Source organism: Callospermophilus lateralis, unplaced genomic scaffold, assembly GCF_048772815.1.
Source record: "Callospermophilus lateralis isolate mCalLat2 unplaced genomic scaffold, mCalLat2.hap1 Scaffold_349, whole genome shotgun sequence".
NCBI classification, from domain to species: Eukaryota; Metazoa; Chordata; class Mammalia; order Rodentia; family Sciuridae; genus Callospermophilus; species Callospermophilus lateralis.
The window spans coordinates 1,373,030-1,395,343 of NW_027513993.1; the positions used below are offsets into that span (position 1 = coordinate 1,373,030).

General features: G+C 38.6%; 1 protein-coding gene across 1 annotated transcript in view; it reads right to left on the bottom strand.

The window, feature by feature from the left end:
- Positions 1-1,471: 1,471 nt before the first annotated feature.
- The window catches only part of LOC143388207 (fibronectin-like), a 45,639-nt gene continuing 24,796 nt past the window's right edge, over positions 1,472-22,314 (bottom strand). The window contains 18 exon segments of the mRNA XM_077108281.1: positions 1,472-1,543; positions 1,860-1,991; positions 4,385-4,491; positions 4,991-5,116; positions 7,049-7,204; positions 9,406-9,544; positions 10,641-10,909; positions 10,912-11,088; positions 12,064-12,153; positions 12,320-12,499; positions 12,718-12,807; positions 13,694-13,870; positions 14,759-14,846; positions 15,700-15,896; positions 17,048-17,137; positions 18,943-19,125; positions 20,256-20,525; positions 21,828-22,019. Of these exon segments, the coding sequence (XP_076964396.1) occupies positions 1,472-1,543; positions 1,860-1,991; positions 4,385-4,491; positions 4,991-5,116; positions 7,049-7,204; positions 9,406-9,544; positions 10,641-10,909; positions 10,912-11,088; positions 12,064-12,153; positions 12,320-12,499; positions 12,718-12,807; positions 13,694-13,870; positions 14,759-14,846; positions 15,700-15,896; positions 17,048-17,137; positions 18,943-19,125; positions 20,256-20,525; positions 21,828-22,019 (2,735 nt within the window).

The following is a 22,314-nucleotide window of genomic DNA, read 5'->3' on the forward strand; positions in this document are numbered from 1 at the left end:
AACTTGATCTTTGTGCCTCAGATTCTGAAGCCACTGGGATTGGAGGCATGCCCAGCTTCTTTTCTTTTCTTTATTTCTTTTTTTTTCATGGTACTAAGCATCAAACTCAGGGCCTCATGCAGTCTAGGCAAGCATTCTGCCGCTGAGCTATACCCCCACCCCTGAATGTCATATTTAATCTCAGAGTTTTGTTGCTTCCCCAAGGTGAAATTGAAAAGGAAATGATCTTTGCAGACCATGAGTAAGGCAACTGTTGAGATGGTAGTTTATCAAGTCATGCTAAAGTGTCAGTCGACATGAATTAAGACAGATTGGATGAGGTTATTATACCGTGGGGATTCCCTAAGACAAAGCTACTTGAATAGTATAGTGCAGGGAAGTACTAACAGCTCAGCTATCCTTTTATTTTCCTCACAAGTAATCTATTTGAAAAGATGTTTATTCAATGAAGGAAGGAAAGGAGGAGGAGGGAGGGAGGGAGGGAAGAATAATAATGCCTAGAAAAAAGCAACTAAAGGTTGTTTCAATTATGCTTCTGAAGTGCTAGCTGGCATGTTTCATAAAGATGAGAGGCTACTTAAATCTGTTAAGGGAAAAAACATAAATCTCTCTGCTCTTGAAGAGTGGAGAAATGACAAAAGTGAAGCTGTTTTTGAAGCAAAAAGCAGAAAGCCTTGTACAGAAGTAACCCAAGAATTAAAGAGCCTTGCATGTCAGAGCTATCTAAATGTTTGATGAATTGAAAAGAAAAAGAACATTCATGGTGATTATTATTTTCTCCCCAAATACCTGATATAAAAAGAAGTGGCCTCCAAGTTGTGGAATGTAAATCTTTTATTAAAACAGTTGTCTTTCCACAGTAGTAAAGCTTTGGCACATACAGTATAAAAAATAATCACCAACCATAATTATACCAAATTTCTCTTGTCAACCGCATACCAAGTGTCTTCAATACAATTTTTTATCTGTATAAAAATACTGAGAAAAATTGATAAATAACAGGTAAGAGAAAGACACTTCTAAGCAACTGTTAGAATCATTTGGAAGAAGTGAATACTGTGGATATTTTAAATATCACAGTAGCAAGGACACGCCATTCCTATAGTATTGTGGGCCAGACAATTAAATGAAAGCAGAAGTGTTTGGGCAACTTTTCTATTTAAACTTTTGGTAACATTATTCAATACATTATGCAAACCAAATCACACAGAGAATCATTTCATTTAAAATACTGAGCAGTATTGACTATTCTGAAGCAGAATAGGCAACATACTGCCCTCATTTATGAGAAAAGTCTCAAAACACTTCCCAGGGTGATGCTTGGAGAAGCTGTGAGTTGAGCTGAAGCTGGAGTCTCCAGAGCAAAAGGCTAAGAAAAGAAACAAACATTCAAAGATGGGATCTGCTAACATCACTCGACTTCGGATAGACCATGGCAGACACAGATGCTTGTTCCGTTGGGTTGCAAATATTACTCTCTGGAATCTTCTTTGTCACCCTGCACATCTAAAGGCATGAAGCATTCGATTGGGCAATCAACATTCTGTTAATGGAAGAAGAAGAGAATCAGTAGCAAATACTCTATAAAGTATATGGGGGTGTGGGTTGGAAGGGGAGACTTGTGACAACTGTTCATAGAAAAGAAACTTTCTAGTTTGAAGATCCCAGCCATATACTGAGCAATGAGAGATGTTCAAAAATTCAATGATGCTTTAGGATACAGTATTCCACACAAGTCACTTAAGAGATCTTTAAAACAACAACAACAACAACAACAAATATTTGGTTCATTCAGAAGAAAGGAATCTGCAGAAAGAGATTCCCTGTCATGCACCCAATTACATTTAGGGAGAGTCTACAGGGGCAAATTGACTTATAGTGTTTGTTCTCTGATGATATCTCGGTGTATACTGGTTGGGGGAGTGACCTGAGGAGGGGCCTTCAGGAACAGTTGAACCACCTGGTCTGTAACAGTTGTCACAGAGCCAACCCTGGAGGAGAGAGATGAAACAAATGGAGCTTATGACACACATCCCAAGGGCATCATAATTAGTGCTTGAGTTAAGAATTTCAGCTCTTGTGCATTGGTCAAATATAAGCAGTTAATCACTAAAGAAGCACTGATGAGAATCTCATGCATTTGCAACTCTTGGAATACATTTTGGTTTATCACCAAAGCTCACACTGGCCTCTGCATTCACTTTGTCTTTCTCCTGGAATTTCCTCTCTTCTCTTCCTATCTAAATCCCACTCAGTCTGCTAAGTTTGATTGCAGTCCCAACATCCTCAGCAATGTTTTTTTTTTTTTAATACTAGATGATGGAAGAGATTGTTTCGAAGAATCCTAGAGCTTTTAAAAGAGACTTGAGACCACATAGACACATACCTTCATTATACAGCAAAGGAAATAGAGATCCAGGGGAGAGGAGTGGCTTGCTGAGAGAGAGAGGGAAGTCACACAATGGGCCATGGTTTGGGGCTGCCACCATGGAGTTGGGCTGATGCTAGTCATGGTCTTTCCAGCATTGTATGGCTACTCCCTTCCTAAACCACCCTGGCCAGTAACATGGAAGTCTTGTCTCTGGCCAGCAATGGAGTGGAGCATAGGAACAGACCACGCTACACCAATAAAGCTCTCTCAGATTTTTGCCTGAAGTGTGAGGAAATGAGAGTTCTCTTTCTCTGTTCCTAAATTGGGAGACGGTAAATTTGAAGCTGTTCATGGATGTTACCATAAGCAGGGAATCTACTAGAAAAGAAAAGGTAGCCCAAGAGCAACAGACTCCATATGCCATGGTGGGAGCTGCCCCTCAAGCTGGTAGATACAGAACTTTTCAGTTATGGGAGACATTTTTGCCCACTTAACTTGAACAGGACTTTCCTCTTGCAACCCAAAGAACAATAATATATTCTTTCTTATTTTTTTAAATATATTTTATACATTATTTCATATCTTTTATATATTCTAGACATTTTCCATTTTGTAGCCTACTTCCCATAACACCTAACATAATACAGGTCAATGTCTACCTACAGAATCAGGAATGTTCCTACTCCTGTCATAAGTGGTTCATTGAGCACTTTGGAACAGAATAGGGGTCACAGGGGAAAGGTTTCATGTTCATTAAGTAACAAAGTGACTGAAGTGTGACCAATGTCTACTTCCCAATAAATTCTCCTTTACACATTTTTATACCAAGATGACTGAGTTCTATGATCGGTCTTTATGAGAGAAAGAGGGGGGGGTTTGAAAGAAAGAGACCAACTTCACACTCTAGGGATGGAATCAGATCAGTTTCCTTGGACTGTGTCCCTTGGTAAGGTGATGCAGAGAGAACCCTGAAGAAGCTTCCCTGTTGCCAGATGAATCTCCCCAAAGTACATTTTCCATCACGATCATTTTCTTCTTGTGCATCTGTAACTGGTTAATGCCAAATATATCATACTGTGGACCTCGCCTGGGGTGGAAGCATGTTTCCTTCCCATGGATCAGAATTTGGAGTGTTGTTAGGAAAGGCATGTCTCCATTGAAAACGAAGGACGATGACCTTCCATTACTTTCCAGTTACAAGAGTCATTTCCCTTTGAAATTTTACTTATTTGGGAGAGGCACAGCATTCTGTTGTTACAATGAAGGAGGGCATATATTAGAAATAGCTGAGGAGTACTGGCTTAAATAGTGGATTTTTTTGCCATCTAATTTTTGACAAGAAGACACTTAGGCAGAGGTTTGGTTCATGGAGCCCACCTGGGCCAGTTCATCCTGTCCCTGGGGGTGTGCTTACTGTCCTTCTGCTCCCTCAACCAAATCTGAGACACCCCAAGTCCAGCCAGTTTATTCTTCTCTTTTCCATAAACCCTTTCTTGCTGACTCCAGTATAGTCAGAACTGTATTTGTCAGACTCAACTCAAAAACCTTCCTTAATTAACTTGATTTTAAATACATACTAATTTAATTTCTGACTATATCATTAAGTAGAGCCATGACCACTTCTCATTTCCTGTTTGTCCCATTTACTTAGCATATTAGTAGAGCTAGTACAAGGATATATATTTGGACTAAGAGAGGGCACAAAGTGGAATTTTCTTAGACCCAAAGTATTATTTGAAATATTTCACAACAAGGCCACAGGGAAATTGTCCATCAGCATAGAGCTGGCTACTCAGTGCTCCATAGCAGGTAACACTTCCAGTGCTGAAGAACAGAACAGCCTGAGAAGAGCAGGCATGGGGAGGGGCTGTCTGCCATTCTCAGGGAGGATGCTCCAGAGTCTTATCAACTCTTCATAAGAGGCATGGAGGCACCTTGCACACAGCATGTAAATACAGGAGCCTCCCCTGTGTCATATCTAAATTGCAGGGAACCTGGCACATCCCATCTTACCTGCTGGCCTCCAAAGCATGTGCAGGAACAAATGGCACCTAAAAATTCCTTCTACCACCGTTCTCCCACCTGGTAAACCTTCCCATCATCGTAGCATGTTGTTCCATCTACATGTAGGCACAAATCAGAAGCACATGTAAGACCAAGAACAGCAATGCAGACTCAGCTTGATACAAGGGTGGGTTCTATTTTATCCTAAATTTGTATCATCAAAGTCCAAATTACTCAAATTTATATGAATCATCATAAGAGAGGTACTACTTCTCAGATCTTAAGGCAGCATTTCCACAAACTAGATCTAATAGGTTCAATGGAAATCATATTTTAAAAGTTGAATTGACAGACCAATAGAGACTTCTTCCACCATTTTCACTGCAGATAATGATCAAAATACTCAGAAAAGTGCTAAAGTGGCCTGTAATAACATTCCATCATGACTCCTTTTTGAGGCTCACCTCCACTTTTCCAAATCAAAAGATGAACAAAGCCTCTGTTCAAACCTCAAGGGCACCTAAAGTATCCAGTCCATCCTGTGAATGGGCGTTACAGCCCCTAATGGAAGTGGGTGTGCCAATAGAGCTCCGGAAACCATTCTCAATGATGTACCGGGATTGCACTTGAATTCTCCTTTCCCATTGCCCAGACACGTGCAGCTCAGCATCTCGCCGTTGTCTGCCCTGCGAGTCCACTTCTCCCCAATCTTGTAGTTCACATCATTGTCGTAGCACCATTCTATGTGGGTGGGAAAATCACAGGCAGAGTTTTTTGTGTTCTGACTCTCAAGAGAAAAGCACACTGGGATATAGGATTTTAAAATCCACATATCTGGAAAGAATTACAAGTTAAAGGTCACAATCCCTACTGTGAACTGATTCTTCAGTTGAACTTAAAAATACAGTTTCTACTATTTATTATTTTCTAGGCCATTTTAAGGCACTCCGCAGTAATCATGTCATAGCACTTGGTCAATGATTTCCATTTAAATTTTCATTAAGGTTTAAAATTGTGGTGAATGAAAGCAGGATCAGAGTAGTCTTTTAGGAATATATATATATGTATGTATATATATATATATATATATATATATATATATATATATATATATATATATATATATATATATATTTTTAAAGTCAGTTTTGGATTTGCAGAGACCTTAGATACAAAGAAGTGCAATGAAACAGATCAGCATTTTCTTTCTGCCATGACCTCTTGCATGTAAGTTGAAAGAAAGAATAAACATAGATGACAAAACAATGATAAACCCTGGCTATCATCCCTACAAATAGAGACCTGGTGCTGAAGAGGATCCACAAGTTCTATGCCTTTACCATATGTAAAAGATGACTTTTAGTCTCTGAGATTTATACTAAATAGAACACACTTAGGAAGTTTACATCAGAATGCATTTTTTCTTCTAATTTATAAAATCAACAATTCAGTCTTCTCAAATTGGAAGAAAAGGCATTAAACAACTATGACATTCAAGCAAAGAATATGTAAGTTGATCTAAAGACACTCATAAACAACCCTAGACTTCTGCTCCCACAATTGCACCTAATACTTATGCAGGCAAAAAAACAGGCAGACTTTAAGAAAGTAGTTCATTTTCAGAAGTTAAAAACCAACCACCTCATTGCTGCCACATGTTAGCACACCCAACTCTACCGCAGTGCACACCCATACTTCTGCTCAGCCTCCCAATTTTATACACCATTTTCAGGTGGCCAAGCTCAGAAGTCTACACTGTAAAAATCAGTTGGCTTTTGAATTTCAATCTGGATTAAGCCATTTCATGTATACAAGTCAACTAACAACTTTTAAGAAATCTTTAAAAATCTGTTCTGTTTTACTTCCATGAATATGATTTCTGTAAAAGTTGATAAAAGGGTTGTTTATATGGTATAATGGTTAACACCTGTAAAAATGAACCATTGGTCAATAATGATTATATCTCCTAAAATCAAAGGATAAGTGAAAGGTTATAAATTCTAATAGTAACTCTCAAAGCACAATAGATAATCCTAGGATCACTGTAATTTGAAACATTAAGATCTCTATAATTTGAAAATCAAATATATTTTGGTGAAGTGGCTTTTAAATTATGGACAAGTAGTATATCTGTACATTTTCCTTTACATTACTAGCAATATTCAAACTATGTGGCTGGTGTGTGTGTGTGTTTGTGTGTGTGTGCGCACACACATATTCAATGTGTATTTGTGATGTGTGTATATAATGTGAGAGTGTGTGTGTACATGTGTATGTTTGATTTGTGCTAAATGAGTATGAATATGAATCATCATCTTGAACCACATTTAACACTAAAGATTAAAAGAGAATTGGGGTTTCTCTGACTGGTACTCTCAATGAGAACTGACTCCACTGAGTTTGACTTAACAGAAAATTTCAAAAGCATCACCAACAACTTGCTTTAATCAGTAGTTGTATTAGCATACGACTTGAAATGAAGCAATATTCAACAAGTAAATTTTCCCATCATTTTTCAATGATGCAAAATGTTACTTTGAGTCCAACAGTTTTCTCAAATATTTGGAAGAGCTTGTGTCTACCAAACATGACTCCTTGGTACGTTAATGCGAATGTATGGAACTGGGGGAGATGGAGGAAGAGTGGATGGTCAGAGCAAGCTACTCTACTCACTAGATGAATCGCATCTGAAATGCCCACTGCCAAAGCCCAAGCACTGGCACGTGAGTTTAAAACCAGTTTCAGATATTCGCTCCCATTCATCTCCAATGTCATAATGGGAAGCCGAGTAGGGGTCAAAGCAGGTGTCATCAATAGGTTGGTTTGGGCCTATGAGCAAAAGGAAGAAAAAGCAAAAGAGACCTATTATTTGTGGTTTGGAAGAAGAAGAAGAAACCAGAACATTATATACAATGACTTAATCTAACAGAAAAATTCCGGTAGCTCTAAAATTCCATCTGCTCCATGGATGTATCAGCCACTCTCATAAATGATGTAAAGGTGTAGCCAATGGACACTTGCCACCAGCATCTGAAAAGGAGACCATCTTTCACTTTTGTCTTCAATTCTAAAAATGATCAAATCTGGTAAATCTACTTTATAGAACATGGAATCGACCTTGAGGCAATTTAAGCCAGGTAAGAACAAGGGTAGCAATGCCTCTCCATCAGGACCTGAGTGACCTTGAGTTAATTATTTAACATCTCTCTCACGAGGCCAAGAAGCCAATGTATTGTCCTTTTGCCAACCTGTAGAAAGTGCTCACTAAACTAAGAAATATTATCAGAGGCTACCTTCTGCTTATGATGCAAAGGTCTTAGCATTTTTATATACTGTTATAATGCAGTCTTCACTTTTATTATTGCATCTTTTTGCATAATAGTTTGGAAATCCTAGATTTTGCAAAATAGTTATTATGATAGTAAAACTGATTTTATTAATAAAACCAACTGTTTCAAATAGGAGAAATCAAATGGGAAGTACATGAGTTAGGACTAAGTAACAGTCTCATCATGTGACCGAAGATCTTGTCTCTTTATGTTTTAGAAAAACTTGTTTTAAAATAATTTGTGTAAGCCAGGCATGCTGGGTACACACCTGGAATCACAGCGACTCAAGAGGCTGAGGTAGAAGGATTGAAAGTTTATGGCCAGCCTCAGAAAAATAGCAAGGCCCTGTCTCAAAATAAAAACTTTTAAAAAGGACTGGGGATGTGGCTCAGTGGTTGAATGCCCCTGAGTTCAGTCCCTGATACCAATAGCCAAAGTCAAGAGACCCTGGCTATCATGAAGAACACCACTGCCAGGAATACGGAGTAGGAAAGAAAAACAGAAAGAACTTAAGACTGTTAAATGGGGATTCATTATTCCAAAAATATTCAGGAGTTAAAATTCTATCGTAACTAATGTTATGGAGATGGAATCTTTTAAAGAAGATAAAAAGATGTGGAAAAGCACAAAAACCTTTATGCTCTCAAAAATTCCTTTCACACAACAATTTTGCCATTAAAGCCACAAAATGCAATACCTAATAACAAAGACAAAAGAACCTCCCCCCAGCCTGCCAGCAGTTAGCTGCTATAATTCACCAAAGTTTACACATATAAAATAGTAGTCTTTTGTCAGATGAAGAATAAGGCTGAAATTATATAACTGGACCCTAGGATGGAATTCTGTCACATGGCATAGACATGAGTTACCACTCCTTTTTGGTGTGGAGAGAGACCCTTCCAATGGGAAGATTCAGGATTCAGGATTCATGATTTTGATTTTTTCCTATCTCATGTTCCTGGGTGAATAACATCAGCTGCTGCAAAGTAAAAGCCAGGTGGCATGCTACTGGCTTGAAAGGACTTGCAAAGTGCTACAAAGAAGAGTGAGTGGTTGCCGGGCACAGTGGCACATGCCTGGAAACTCAAGCTACTTAGGAGGCTATGGTAGGCCAGCTTCAGCAATTTAGCAAGGCCCTAAGCAACTTAGCAAGCTCCTATCTCAAAATAAAAAATAAAAAGGGCAGGGGATGTAACTCAATCCCCAATACCCATTCCCCACCCCACAATAAAGTCAATGGTCATTTAACCTTTATGATGGTTTTACACCTATATCATCAGGAGAAAAAAAGTGAAATAACTTTAGAATTAGGAATCTCTTTGGATAAAAATGGGTTGCAGAGGAGAATTTCCCATTAGTATTGGTACTAAGAATCACTCTAGGGGACCACAGCATGGTGAGAAGGAAGGGGTACGGGAAAGTATACCAGGAAACCAGTGCCTCATATCAACTCAAGACACTGGGAAGGATTCAATACTTTTGGGCTAAAAAACTGGCCTGTCATCCTAACACTGCATGTGTGTTGGTGAGGACACTTAAAGTTAAATGAACTTAAGGTTGCTCATGTACTTCATATTGATGGTAGGCACACTTCCCACAGTTGCAAGGCAACAAGCAACAAAGGAACAGTCACTAGGAAAAGCCTTCTCTGGTGCAGTCCAACAAGGAGCATGTGCCTAAACCACATGTGAATTTACATACCAGGGTTGCCCACAGTCACAACCTCCTCCAGAACCTTGTGCCTCTTCAGGTTTTTCATTGCCTCCACTAGGATGATGTAGGTGGCCCCTCGGGTAAGGCCTGTCAGAGTGGTACTGGTGGAAGTTCCAGGAACTCGGAACTGCAATTATTGGTACAGCCAAAATGGGGAGAGAGCATTATAGTAAAGAACAGATGCGGGCTCCCCTGGTCCCTTATCATTAACCCTCACTGTTTAAACAAATCAAAGGGAAACTAATAAAGACCAGGGGTATATAGGAGTCCCAACTGGCCAAGGAGAGAAATGGAATGAGCATGGAATAGTCACTTCTCTCAGATTTTCCTACCCAAAGTCTGCCTATGTGCTCCATAGTTAGCAGGAGCCCTCAACGACACTAGCCGCCTCTTAATCCTACTAGATGTGGCTCTGTAGAAGCCCATGGAAGCCCTGCATGATCCTTTCACATCAAGCATAGACACTGCTCTCTGTGGAGACAGGCAGGCCATGCACAGTGGGCAGTAGACCACAACACAATACAGAGTCCTTAAAACAATGGCACATCCTCAAACTCAGGTTTCTAAGCTCAGGAATCTCCCACAACATAGTCATTTTAAAAAACTGTGCCAGTGGGACAAATTAAAGGATGGGGTTTTAGTAAGAGAATCCGTTACTTCTAACAGCTGACATGCACATCTCCTCTTACATTCTTTTTCCTTGTTTATACTACAGATAATGGGATTCTTCAAGGACAAACTAAGAATGGTGCACAAATGTAAATTCAGTGGAATATCTTTCTTCTTTTCTAAGATCATCTCTTTGTTCATCTTACTATGGAGCCTCCAATGTGTGAAGATAATACAAATGATTTCATTCTCTACTGAATAAAAGCTAATGACGCTCTCTGGTACATCCTCCCAAGTAGAGCCATATGGACTTTTAATAAATGATCAGTGCTTAAATGTGCCATCTCTCTAAAAGTTCTAGAAGTAGCCATTTTACATCAGAGCCTCTTAATCCTACTAGTAAGAAGCCCATGGGAATTGATAACCATTACCAATTAATAACCATTATCAATTCAAGCAATGAAGACTATTTATCAACCTGATCAAAGCCCCTGGGGAAATCAGCAATTCTCAGATTACAAAACACTTTCCCAGAAGGAAAACTTTGTCACTTCTTTCCTCTAATTTATTCCTTTCTGAGCTTCCCAGCCACAGGCAGGGAGGGAGCTGATTACCTGTAAGGTTTCTTCTGTCGTGCCAATGGGCTGACATGAAATGATATACTCAGAACTGTCCTGGAATGGAGTCCAAGAGATGGTTGTCTGAGAGAGAACGTCTTGCCCTGTAGAGGCATTTGGATTGAGCTCCCTAATGTGAGGGTAGAGGTGGTAGTCTACTTCTTCCCTGGGGACATGAATCTCATCTATATTCGGCGAGTATGGTCTTGGCCTTACGGGAGTGACTGCTGTGGGTGGTGTGGTTCTCCTAAAACCATGTTCCTCATGACCATTTGTTGCCCCAAACTGGGCTGCCAATGGCTTGTGCCAGGAAGCTGAATACTGTTTCCATTGTCAACCCCAGGGCTGGTGATGAATGGGGTCTTTGGTACTGTGGAGGGAACATCCAAGATCTCTGGTCCTTGAAGTTTGGGGTGAGGAAGGGTTACCAGTTGGGGAAGCTCATCTAGCCAAGAGAGGTTATAGCAAAAAAAGCAAAGTGCGTTAAGTTTCAGTAAGTAGCAACCATTATCAATTCAGGCAATGAAGATTGTTTATCAACCTGATCAAAGCCCCTGGAAAACCAGCAGTTCTCAGATTACAAAAAAAAACACTTTTTCCCAGAAAGAAAACTTTATGATTTTTCTCAAAGGTTTCTTTATAGTTTAGAAAAAAAAAAGTGTTAGCATGAATTTGTTAGAGACACAAAGCTTTGAACCATTGAGCACCACAGAAGCTGCCTCTGTTCAAATTAAGCCTAATGAAACTGCAATGTGTAGTGCCTCCCCACCCCATTCTCTTCTCTCTTTAAACCTGAGAAACAAATTATAGGAACTAGAATCCACAGCGATCATGTCAGTATCAGAAGTATGAGAATTACAGAGGTTTAAATCAGAAGTATGAGCATTGCAGAGGTTTAAATCAATAGTTTTCATGGTTGGAAATGGTAAAAAGAGGTAAGAACACATATTTGTTTTGAAAGCTTTCCTATTGCCATATGTACAGCATTTTCTCCAAATTGAACTAAGACTGAATGACAAAGTAAAACATTATTTAGTTCCAAATTTCAGAAATCAAATAATAAGACAATGGGAGGGGTTTCTATCCCTCCTTTTTTAAAAAAAAAATAGTCAACACAAAGTATAGAAGAAAAGCAATAACAACTTGGTTTTATATTTTATATCAGATATGAATTTTTGAAAGGTAATAACAAGGTTTTATATTGACTGGCCTTTTAATAAATAAATAAATAAAATGGAATTCTACAGAGGATGTTCAGTTATTCCTCCTGCCAGAGAGTACAAAATATACACTGGGCAATTAGAAAAAACATCCAAGAGATACGCATCAAAACATGGAGAAACCCTTTTCACAATGCAAAATCCATCATTCATTAGTTTAGTCTTAACGTTCCTCTCATTACCTGGAAAGTGCTTTTTACCTGTCTTTTTCCTCCCAATCAGGGGCTCACTCTTCTGGTTGTTCTTCAGGGCAATGATGTAGATTGTGTACTCGGTTCCAGGTTCTAGGCCTGATGGGCAGAATAGAACGTCATGTCATATGGAGGGTACTGTGTGGAGAATGTCTTTTGAAGTGCAGGGCTTCCCGTTCTCATGATATAGCATCAAAGATACAGATGGAGTTTCAAGACTTAGACTGTCAGAGGGAGTAAAGAGGAAAGGGAGGGAGCACAATACCAGTAATAGTGGCCTCTGTGACACCAGGTTGGGGCCGAGGGACCACTTCTCTGGGAGGGGACCCAGGCTTCTCATATTTGATGATGTAGCCAGTGATCTTGGCATGGGGTGGTTGCCATGCTACCAGCAAGGAGTTGGGGGTGGTAGTCAGAAAGCACTGGTTGGATGGTGCATCAATGGCTAAAAGAAAGCAAAACTAAGTCTCAGAAAATAAAAGCCAAGAAAATGCTCCCATATCCCCCCCCAGCCCTTTTAATCAGACTTAAGAGAGTGAAATTCTGTAAGCTCTTCCCATGGTTCACAGGGAGTCATATTACAAAGACTCTTCATTTGTTTCTTAAGTTCATGTGTCTGATTATACTACAAGCCAGTGGTGTCCCTCAGTACAAAGCAGTTACCAGTGGAGGCATCGATGACCACGGGGGAGCTGTGGGCATTGTCGTTCAGGGTATACAGGTAGATCTTGTAGTCCGTGCCGGGTTCCAAACCTGGGATGTGAGAGGAGATGGTTTCTATGTGTTCTTCTTTACTAGGAAAGTTTTCAAGCACACACCTGCAATTTTCTTGGCTCATCTACCCACCCATGTTTATACAGACCATGGAAGTGGTCTACCTTTGAACAATAAAGTAGAACATAATGTGGATATTAACTGTTATTGTGGAGCATACTTAAAAGCAAATCACTAATGCAGAGAAGGACCTCCGACTAAAATAAATTTTTAAATGCAAAAACGCTACTTTAGAAGCAGTCCTCTTGGAGAATGAGGGGTGCCCCACTGAGTGTGTACTTTCTCTATAGGGTAATTAGGTGGTCATTATTTGGTACTTGGAATCAGAATTGTACAGCACAAAAAGACCTAAATTGATCTATTTTATCAAATTCCCTCTGAACTTTGACCTTTATTAAGTAATGTTGTTTGTCTTTATTAATTATGTCTTTTTAAAATCTATATTAATGCTAAGAACTATACACCACCATTTCGTTTTTTTTCTTTTCTATTTTCATTTTTTTGTGCTTCTGGGGATGGAAGCCAGAGCTTCACCAAGTGCTTTACCATTGAACCGAATCCTCAGACCCTATTTCTTTTGGTTTTACATTATTTTACTTTTTTTTTTAAATAAGAAAGGGCATAGGGATGAAAGAACAAATCTGATAAAAAGCCATTTCTCTGAGACCACACACTAGACCAAAATCAGAGATTTAAAGGACAAAACTATTTTGGTTATGGTATGAGAATAACTGTTTCAAGCTTTTTTATCATAAAAAATTGGAAATAAATTGAATCATATAAGACATAGAATAACTAAGAAGCTGGTTTACATTGTGAATGTTGATTGACTGTCACTTGTGGTGAAGGTGGTGGGTCCCCTCACCTGTGATGGTATAGCTTCTGACATCTGGGCCGATGGTTCTCTGAACTGGGGTCTGGCCATTGGCTGGGACAGCATCAACTTGGAAACCAGTGATCATCTCGGTCTTGGTTCGCCAGTTAATGGTGATGGTGGTCTCAGTAGCATCTGTTACACGAGCCCTTCTGGGAGGGCTGACATCTGCATGGGATTATAGCTAGAGATTAGTGCCTGCCTGGCCCATATAGGTGAGATTTCGATCTTTTAAAACATTTCTTTATGTTTTAAAAATACATCCTCTTCAGAAAATACATTGATTAAATAATTTGTAGATTATCTCCCTTGGCATTCAAAGAATGTTCAACAGTAATTAGGAAATATGGAAATAGTTACATTGGGTGCCTTTTTCTTTGAAGAACTGAAAAGCTTTATAAATACTACCAGTGGTTCCCAGGTCTGACTTTATAGTACCTACAAATACTTCAGTAAGTATTAAAATGATTAATTTACTGTACTGTAAAAGTGTGTGGTAGGAATTATAATAGCATGGCCAGCTAGCAATTATATGTATATATAGCCAGTATTATTGCTAGTATTTTGTCGTTTTTATGGGGCTTCATATCTTTTCTCTCAACAGAAAAGATTCTATTTTATCTCTATTTTATAGATGATGGAACTTTTGACACTTTATGTGACGGCTGAAAGAGCGCACAGCAAGTTATTGATGGAGCAGAAACTAAAATCTGGGCCAAATTTGATCCCATACTTATGGTGCTGTTAAGATACAGTAGAAGTCAACATGTCCTCCCCAGACCTAACTCCAGGAAAACAAATTCTAACAAGCGGAGCATAAAGTAGCTGTTAGTCCTAATCTTTAACACCAATGTTATACCATTATGAAAGGATTTCATTTTAGGTATCAGTGGAATACTTTCTGAAGGGGCAAAAAAGGTAACAGTCAAAAAGTTAGGGAATCCCAGCAATTTCCACATTGGGATTCATTCCACTTTTAACTTAGTGACCAGAGAGATCATTTATCATTCTTTGTTTATACAGAAAATTTTGAAACTAGAAAATTGGATTACTTACTCTCGAGAGTGGTGATGATCCCCTGAGCTGGTCTGCTGGTCAGTGTGTCCTTAAGACCATAGACACTCACTTCATATTTGGTAGCCACCTAGAAATAAGGGCTTGGTGAGCTTTAGCAGTGTCATTGCAAGAAGCCCCGGGAGTTTCACCATGGCTTAGATAATTCAGTGGTTATTAGTAAAAAAGAAATAAACTAACAAATTTCACAACACTGTCAATTCCTAGATTAATTTCATCTCTACACTACAGATGACCAGCAACAGACTGAAATTAAATGAATTTTAAAATGCTCTTATGGGCTTATGCCCAAGTAAGCTATAACTCACATTTTCATGTAAAACTGGTGATGAAAAAATAAGAAAAATGGGTAATAGCCTGTTTTTTTTTCTTTTATGATATGACAGGTGTAAATCAAGAATTTTTATGGTAACAGACAAAGATAATTTTATTTTCTGTCTCTGAAACCCTTTTCTGTAGTTTCCCTGTAACTGGTCTTAAGATATATATTAATTCTCTGGTACTCTAGCTAGTTTTCCATATATAAGTCTAGAAGGATTTAAAAATTTTTTAATGAGGGTAGGGTCAAGTTGGTTGGTACAATCTGGAGAACATTTCTTGCCAAGATGACATCACTCAAAAAATGTATAACTAAATGAATTTATGTACTCAGCCTACTGATATGCAAATTGCCCCCACATATATAGAATACTTCCAAAAGAGCTGCACAAAATCTAAAGCTATTTATAAAATTCTGTTCCAATAGTCATCTGGAAAAGCTTAGGTCAACAAAAAGCAATTCTCTTGATACAAAAATCACAATAAAATTATTTGACAGGAGAGGAAAAGATCAGTTGGATCAAGCATGAGATTATGTTTCTACCACCTAATAAACTATGTAAGAGAGGCTCTACTTTATTCCAATGACAGAAGTCACTTCTTACCATGAGTCCTGATACAACCACAGAGGTGCTGTCAGGAGCAAGGTTGATTTCTTTCATTGGTCCGGTCTTCTTTTCTTTGGGGGTCACTCGTACTCGATATTCAGTGAGCTGGACATTGGGTGGTGTCCACTGGGCACTAAAGCTTGTTGGTGTAATCTGAGTAAACCTCAGGTTGGTTGGAGCAGGGATGGCTGTTGAGATGGTCATTGGTCAAAGGTTATCTTACAGGAAGTGGGGAGAAGGGAACATAGAGTGAATTCCAGGAAGTAGAAGGGATAGCTCTTGTTGGATTAGAGGATTCCCTGGTCCAGAAAAGATTCAGAAGGAGAACGTAACAAGAAGGGATACAAAAGGAAGAAAGTTTGCTGAAATGTGTGTTCTATATCTGCCAATTCTCAAATCCTGAAAACACTTTAAATACTTGAGCTCAGTAGTCTCTGTATCACATTTGAAGACCAGTGTTTAAAATACTGTGGGAAGTAATATTTTCAAGTGTTTCAATGTTCAAATAGTCCAGTTCCATCCTGTATCTCTCAAAGTAAGACAAGGTCTGCCCACTGTCAAGTTAAAGAAGATACCAAAGAAGCTTTCTGTGCCCAAGAAGAGACTAATTTGTCAACAGAGTTAGTGGTGATGATGCTGGACATAAACTTTCTAAAACTGAAGACATTATCCTGGACAGATCCAATGCAGGTAATTCTTTATGAATTGAGAACTTTTGAAAATTAATAAGAATTCAGTGTTCATTTTATTTAACCCAGATTCAAATTATTTAACCCTTCTGGGACTTCCAGCAAATTTTTATTTGAGTTGAAATATTCACTAATTCTATTTAATAATATACTCAAACAAAATTGTGATATATCAACTTCCTTTTGGGAAGTCCTTTTTGGACTATGAAGAACTAAACACACTAAAATAGGCTTTTTTAAGGGAAAAATTAAAAGCATTCATATTTAAGAAAGAACATACTGTCTCATGAAAAGAAATGTCCAGCAACTCTAAAATAATAAAGTTTTTGAGATATTCTTCTTGGGAGTTTCATTTTGTTGTTTTGTTTTTGTTTTTCTGTTTTTTAAAGCATAGACAGCAAAGTTTCTGAACTAATTTCAGTCCACTGTGGAAGCAGGAGTAGAATGTCACTGACTGAATTGCTAATTATAAATTACTAATTGTTGAGTGAGATGTCTTTTAATTTTCAAGACCACTGAAGAAAAAGTAATGACAAGGCTTCCCACACCATCATCACCACAAAAGACAAGGTGTATATTTAGAAGTAGTGTTTCATTTTGTTTTTTAAAATCGGTAGGCAAGGGCTACTTGATAAGCATGTTGCTCCAAGACTCACGTGTTTTCTGTCTTCCTTTAAGAGGTATGCTCTCATGGTGTTCGTAGACACTGGAAACACTGACTAAATATTCAGTCCCAGGCAAGGGGTCTGAAGAGGCAAGTGAGACTCATTTTACACTTGTGCTTGAAGGTAGGAAAAACCAAAGTACTCCTGGGACTATTTCAACTGATACCATATACAAGCTTTCAGTCCTGCAAACAACTTACAACTATGTAAACATGGATACCTGGAGACGGTCTGTAAGCAGGTGATGATGAAGGGTCACCTTGCCCTGAGTCCTCTCCAAGCCCTGTCCTAAGTTCTTCCTCTGTATGACTTAGTTCTATCTGCACCTATAACCAGTACCTCTGGATGTTTGGTTGGTGACAACCGCCCCCCACTTTACAAAGAAGAAAGCTGAGGCAAACAGAAATGATCATTTTTAAATGACTTGCCCAGGATCATTCAGTGATTGACCCAGGTCAGGACCAATTGTCTTAATAAGCTTTATTGGAAAAGGGTCACATGATAAAGGCATAGCAATCAATTGAGCCATATTAATATATTTTAAAAGTTTAGCCTACATCCATGAGTAACCCTTTCTCCCATTTTGATATAACCAACGGGTACAGAGGAAGCTTTCCAACCTTTGAACTTCTGCTCACTATACCCACATTCCCCTATATACTGTTGACTCTTCAGTCTTTCTGCAGAGGGTCCTGCAAGGTTTGGAAAAGGACCAGAAGGGAGGGCTAGATGCTGGAACTTCACATCTTCCTTCCTAGTTGCCAGAGGCAATGTAACTTAACAACTGGGGACCTCAGTTGTTTCATCTTTAAAACAGGATAATAATAATTCTCTAAGGGGGAAATGGCTACCTTGAGGTCATAGCATTAGGACCAGAAGGTCTTAGAACACATGAACATGTAATAGGTATTGGTTGAGCAGGAACCAACATGCAATGCAGGGTTTAGTGTATATCAGGTGATGAGGTCACCAATGGTTCCAGAATGCTCTACAACAAAAATAGTGCTGTGGATGCTATCATGCAAATATAAGGATGTTCTCTGTCACCAGCCAGCAAGTAAGAAATCAAGATCATGGTCACACATAGCTGCCTTTCTTTGTGTTTTGCTTTCTAGAACATGTTGGAAAGGAAGAGGATGTTTTGAGACCATCATTTAGGAATGTCCCTAAATGTAAGCCATTTCTGCTTATGTGGAATCTTTGATGTTCTCACACATTGTATCACAATAGTGAAATATAATAAGAAATGTTTATGTGAAACACAGCACCTCATTGCAGCCTACTCTTATTTTCTTTAAAAAAATATTCTGTTTCAAAATGGCAGGGACTAGAAAGAGACAATTTCCATAACCTGTTTAATGTCAGTTGTTTTCTAAGACCTCAGCCTTCTGAGAAATCCTGCCAACAGATGCTTTTTGAAGTACAAATTAAACTTCTGTCCTCACAATATCCTGATCTATCCCAAGCAATCAGTCACTGTTTTTAAGTTTTCAAATGTTAAGTAGATTATCTACTGATACTTTAACAAGAAAAAATGTCAACACAACAGATATGGGGACACTATTTTCAATCTTCATTTTTTTCTCTTCTAAACACTTAGATTTAGTCAAATAATTTCTCTTGAAATTCACTTATTTTATGTGTTTAGTTGAAAGCAGAATGTGTTTGAAGTCTTGGAACATTACTTTTAGGGTTTTCCACTAAAGTTGTAGATATCAACAGTATATTGAGATAGCAATAAGTATTACGTCTTTCAGAATTTACAGAAGTGGACTTGGGACTTTAGTTTGGAGCTCGTCTGCAGCTCTTCTGCGTTAATTCTCTTTGAGAATTAATACATCTGCTCCAGGCTAGTGTTTATTCAACAGATGTACCCGACTGCTTACTTGTTAAGACCACTGCATTGTCTGATGGAGAAATCGACAACTCTGCAACATCGTCCTCGTTTTTCACAGGTGAGTAGTGCACCAACAGGTTGCTCAGCTCAATAGATGAAGGGGGTGCCCAGGTGACGCGCATAGTGTCTGGACCAACATTGGTGAATCTCAGGTCCGTGGGAGGAGGGACAGCTGGTTTCAAATAAAAAGGAAGATTATATTAATATGATTTTTAAAGTCAAAGCTCACAAATCCACTGAAAAGGTAAAAAAAATCAATATTTCATGCATAAAGGAAACAGAGTCATAATCATGCAAATAGTCTAATCTAAATCTAATGATTACTGTTAAAAAATCAAACACTACATTCAGTACTGTTAGGCTCCTTTAACCTTTCTGCCATCATCGGTGTGTTCTGAAGAATCATTTTAATCTACTTTTAAATAGGTTGATTTTTACATACATGATGAATACCACTTAAAATTCTTTTATCCCAGGCCAAAGAGGCTTAAGTTGCCACACAGCAAAAAGAAACATAGCGGGTATGTTCCAAAAAAAACAAACACACATGCACACAGACAAAAGACAAGAAGGTCCTAAATGTCCCCCAGACATGAAATATCTATGATCTAATGGCATAGCCACAATTTCATTCCATGAATTCTACTTACAAGTGAGAAGGGTTCATGCAAATTGGTTCTCAGTATGTTTCTTACCATGCAGGGCAGAGAACCTTTAAGATGTTGCATGCTGGTCCCCAGACTGTGGTTAAAGAGGAGTTCCTTTACCTTATGATAGCAACAAAATCTAGCATATGTTGAAGTTTATTTTTCTTGTACATCAAAACAACCCCTTCCATTCTACTGTAAATTTTGATGGCTTTATAGTCAGCTACAAAAAAGGAACATGGTGGAGTTTATCCAGAGGTAGAAGGAAGAGTGTAATGGCATATTCTGGAAGTACCTTTCAGCATGAATTGGTGTTCATCCTAAAATTTGGTATTTATGTTAGGAATTTAAAAAAAAAATGCTAGGTCTACAAATTTAACTCACCTCTGCTGCTTTGTATTTACTAGATCTGACATCTAGATTCCTCTAGTTTTATGCATACTTGCAGTTTAAATGAAAGTGCACTTAAGACTCTTTGCATACGACTTCAATTAGTCAGGCATATGCTTTAGATTCCTTAGGCTCAATCCCTCCCATCTTCATCTCTGTGGCCAATTGCTGGCTTCTCCCTTGAAACATCCATATTTAACCAGAGTGGCTGTTGGCAGCATGCAACACCATCCATGTGTCAAACACAGAAGTTTTTAAAATTCACCCGTTTGCTGTGTCAGTGTAGTAGGGGCACTCTCTCCGCCATTAATGAGAGTGATAACGCTAATGTCATAGTCAATGCCGGGTTCCAGCCCTGTAACTGTGTAGTACCCTACTGAGGAGTCCACAAAATCTTCAAAAATAGGGATCCCTTCTCCTGCTGCAACCACTGTGATGCGGTACCCAATAATGGTGGAAGAGTTTAGCGGGGTCCACCTCAGGCCGATGCTTGAATCGGTTATATCAACAAAGCTTAGGTCAGTGAGTTGGGCACCTCTATTTAGTTACAAAGCGAAGAGGGGGCAACAGGAAAATAGAAGCAAAAAAAAAAAGAGGAAAAAATAAAGCAGTGTATATCAGGTTATCTATAGTCAAATTGATAGACTGGTAAAGCAATGATGGTAATATGCAATCTATTTCAAATGATCTGAAAAGATGTCCTAAGTATCCTGAATAGTTTGCTTTCCTGGGAAAATAAAACAGGTTACAATATTCTTTTAGGGATTTTCTTGCATTTTGAAAATGTCCCTAAACAGTAAAGTTTGACTTCTCAGATTCCTAAAAATCATAGGCCAGTTTAGGATGTCAAAACCATGAACCCAGACACAATATCCACATTAAGTATCAGCAATGATTTAAAAAAAATTTCAAGCTGTCTCAGTAGGAAAATCAAAGCTTGCATGAAGGTTTTAAAAAACTGGCTGATAAATTGGTTTTTGCCTCATACAAAACTCATGTCAACATCATGGTGATAATACTAATTCATTATGGATGTACGGTGTGAAATGTGCCTTTCCCAAAAAAGCACATTCAGGCCAAGGACAGACAGGCTTGCGTCCAAGGCCACTGCCAATCTTTTAATTCATAATCAAAGTTATTTAATTAGCATTAGTAAACACATACCAAACAGTGCCAAAGAGGACACAGTCTGTGCAGTAATTTCATTCTGTCATCATCCAATTTTGGACAAACAACGAATGTATCCCTAGATAGGTCTTTTCTTTCAATTCATAAGAAGGAATGCCCTGTGGGCATGGCCTTGATTTCCTTCTTCATTCTCTTTTCCCTCCTCCAATTTAAAAAAAAAAACTTTGAAGTTGCAAGATAAGGAACTGATATTGTCAACCATACATTACATCTGTGCTCACACATGGAGACAAAAAAATATTTTATAGATGGCTGCTAAAAGCAGAAACTGACTGTAAAATCAGGCACAGATGTCACGATGGGATGCATTTACCATATTACTTTTAGGCCATCAGTACTGAGAACAGACACATGACGTTTTAGTAATTTCCACGTGAGCAAACAGTAGAGAGTTCATGCCACGGTTGCCACTCCATTACATACTCATAGCAACAAAGAGCATCCCAGTGAAGCACAGACAGTGAAGCAGTGTTATCAGCAAGCCTTTGTCCAAACAGTCATTTTGACTGCGTAGTTTTGGAAAGTGCGGTTGGGAGGTTGACATTAAATCCCAAACACACTTGACACACTCAGCCATCTGGGGATTAAGATTCCAATCCCTACTTATTGAAACTGCCACTCTGAGGAGAACAGCTTATTTTTCTATTACCTGGGATGATGGTATCAGAGATAGGGACACTTTCCTTGTCATCTTTGACAGTGTAAACACTGACATTGTATTCCAGGCTGGGACTCAGATTTTCAAAAGTGCAAGAACTCTGATCCGCACGAACCATTTCTTCCAAAGCATTACCCTGCTGTCCACTTGTAGGGGTGGTGGTGATTCTATAGCCAGTGATACCTGGAAAGAACAGAAAGGAGGAAGTTACCACAGAGCATTGATGACCCACAGAGGATTAAACAAGACTCCATGGTGAACTGACGAAGGAGATTGAATGTTTATTAAGGATTCTACTGCTATTCAACCCTTTGAGGTTGACCAAGAGTTTGATTACAGTCAAGAAAATCTTGTGTTAAATAAAATAAGCTCAGGACAGAAAGACAAAACTGTGTATTCTCATTCATTTGTGGAAATTATAATGTTGATCTTATAGAAGAAGAGAGTAGAATGGAGATCACTAAAGACTAGGAAGAGT